At 34.7% G+C, this 1,533-nt stretch overlaps 1 protein-coding gene across 2 annotated transcripts in view; it reads left to right on the forward strand.

Moving 5' to 3' along the window:
* The window catches only part of LOC106873920 (unconventional myosin-X), a 545,087-nt gene that overhangs the window by 155,391 nt on the left and 388,163 nt on the right, over positions 1-1,533 (forward strand). For both annotated transcript variants that reach the window (XM_052971791.1, XM_052971792.1), the window contains exon 12: positions 762-901. In XM_052971791.1, coding sequence (XP_052827751.1) covers positions 762-901 — 140 coding nt within the window. The remainder of the gene's footprint in view (positions 1-761; positions 902-1,533) is intronic.

Consider the following 1,533-nt stretch of genomic DNA (forward strand, 5'->3'; position numbering starts at 1 on the left):
CATTCAATGACAATATGAGTCTTCAAAGACAGTTGCTCCCATAAATTCTAAAATAAAATTTAGGATTTATGGAAGATTAAAGTTGGGGACAAAAACATGACAGTGGAGGCATACAAGGAAACTGAATGAAAACAAACATGGAGGGTCATGAATGAAGGGAAAATAGTGAATGCTGGGAGAAACATTTTTTGAAAAAAGAAAAATAGAAGAGAGAGAGAGGGAGAGAGAAAAAAACAATATATATATATATATATATTTATATATATATATATATATATACACACACACACACACACACACACACACATACATATATATGATGAACTCTCCCGTTGTTAAACGATGTATGAGGGTTTGACAATTTTGACAATTTCTTAAAGAACAACCACACAGATGATTTGTTTATAGTAATTAGATGTTTGCGTAGACATAAGCTCACTCTCTCCATTAGGCTGCCATTATCTGTACAGGTGCAACTGCTGCCACATGTCAGATGTCGAAATTATTACAGAACAACGTGAAATGAAATGCTTTGCCCAAGAACACAATGCAACGCCTGGTCTGGGAATCGAAACCACAATCTCGCAATCATGAGTGCAACACCTTAACCACTTAGCCATGTGTCTGTATATGTAGATTTCTCCTGTCTATATTTTCTAAAGCTAATATGGAAAAAAAGATATATGATATCTATAGTTGCAGAGACTTTTCACATTTGTATATTTTGTTGATGTTTTAAAATAAAAATTCTTTATCTTCAGCATCTCCTTGGAGTTCGTCTTGAAGACCTTGGTGGCCGCCAAACCATTTCCCGAACTGCCAGAAACAAACCTACAGTGGCTGACACATTTAAGCATCAACTCTCAGCCTTAGTTGATGTTTTGAAGTTAACAAATCCTTGGTAAGTCATCTAGAAACGGCATAGCTAATTCCTCCTTTTTTAACAAATACTCCAACACCCTCTCACCTCATCCTTTTGTTCAGTTTATTGTTCTATAAATTTCTGGCAAGATGAGATGGACATACAATTTACGACTCATAAATTCTGTATCTTTTATGTTTATCGCCTTTAACCATCACTATCATTATCACCATTATCACTTCAGTGATATCATCATCATTTTCATCACCACCACCACCACCACAAACCACCAACATCATCATCATCAGCATTAACATCATCACCTCTATTGTCATTGCAATCACCTTTATTATTATTATTATTATTATTATTATTATTTTATGTTTGACTTTTGTTTTGCATTTGTACAAGTTGGATCCAAGTCTCACCCAGAGACCTCAAGAGACAACAAGTTAGAAGTTCATGTAGGTGTTATGCCTAGGGTACCATATATTTGGATTTGTACAGTTTTGTTCAAGTGAATGTTTAAGAAACCATAAGAAAATTATGTGTTTGCTTTAAAATTTGAGATCACATAGACAGTATTTTACGTAGGATATGGGCAGTTCCCATGAGCACTATCTTTTGAACTTCAGCCATTTTTGGGTTTCCTGGAATCTGATCTAGGTAGT

The sequence above is a fragment of the Octopus bimaculoides genome, chromosome 11 (assembly GCF_001194135.2).
Source record: "Octopus bimaculoides isolate UCB-OBI-ISO-001 chromosome 11, ASM119413v2, whole genome shotgun sequence".
NCBI lineage: Eukaryota > Metazoa > Mollusca > Cephalopoda > Octopoda > Octopodidae > Octopus > Octopus bimaculoides.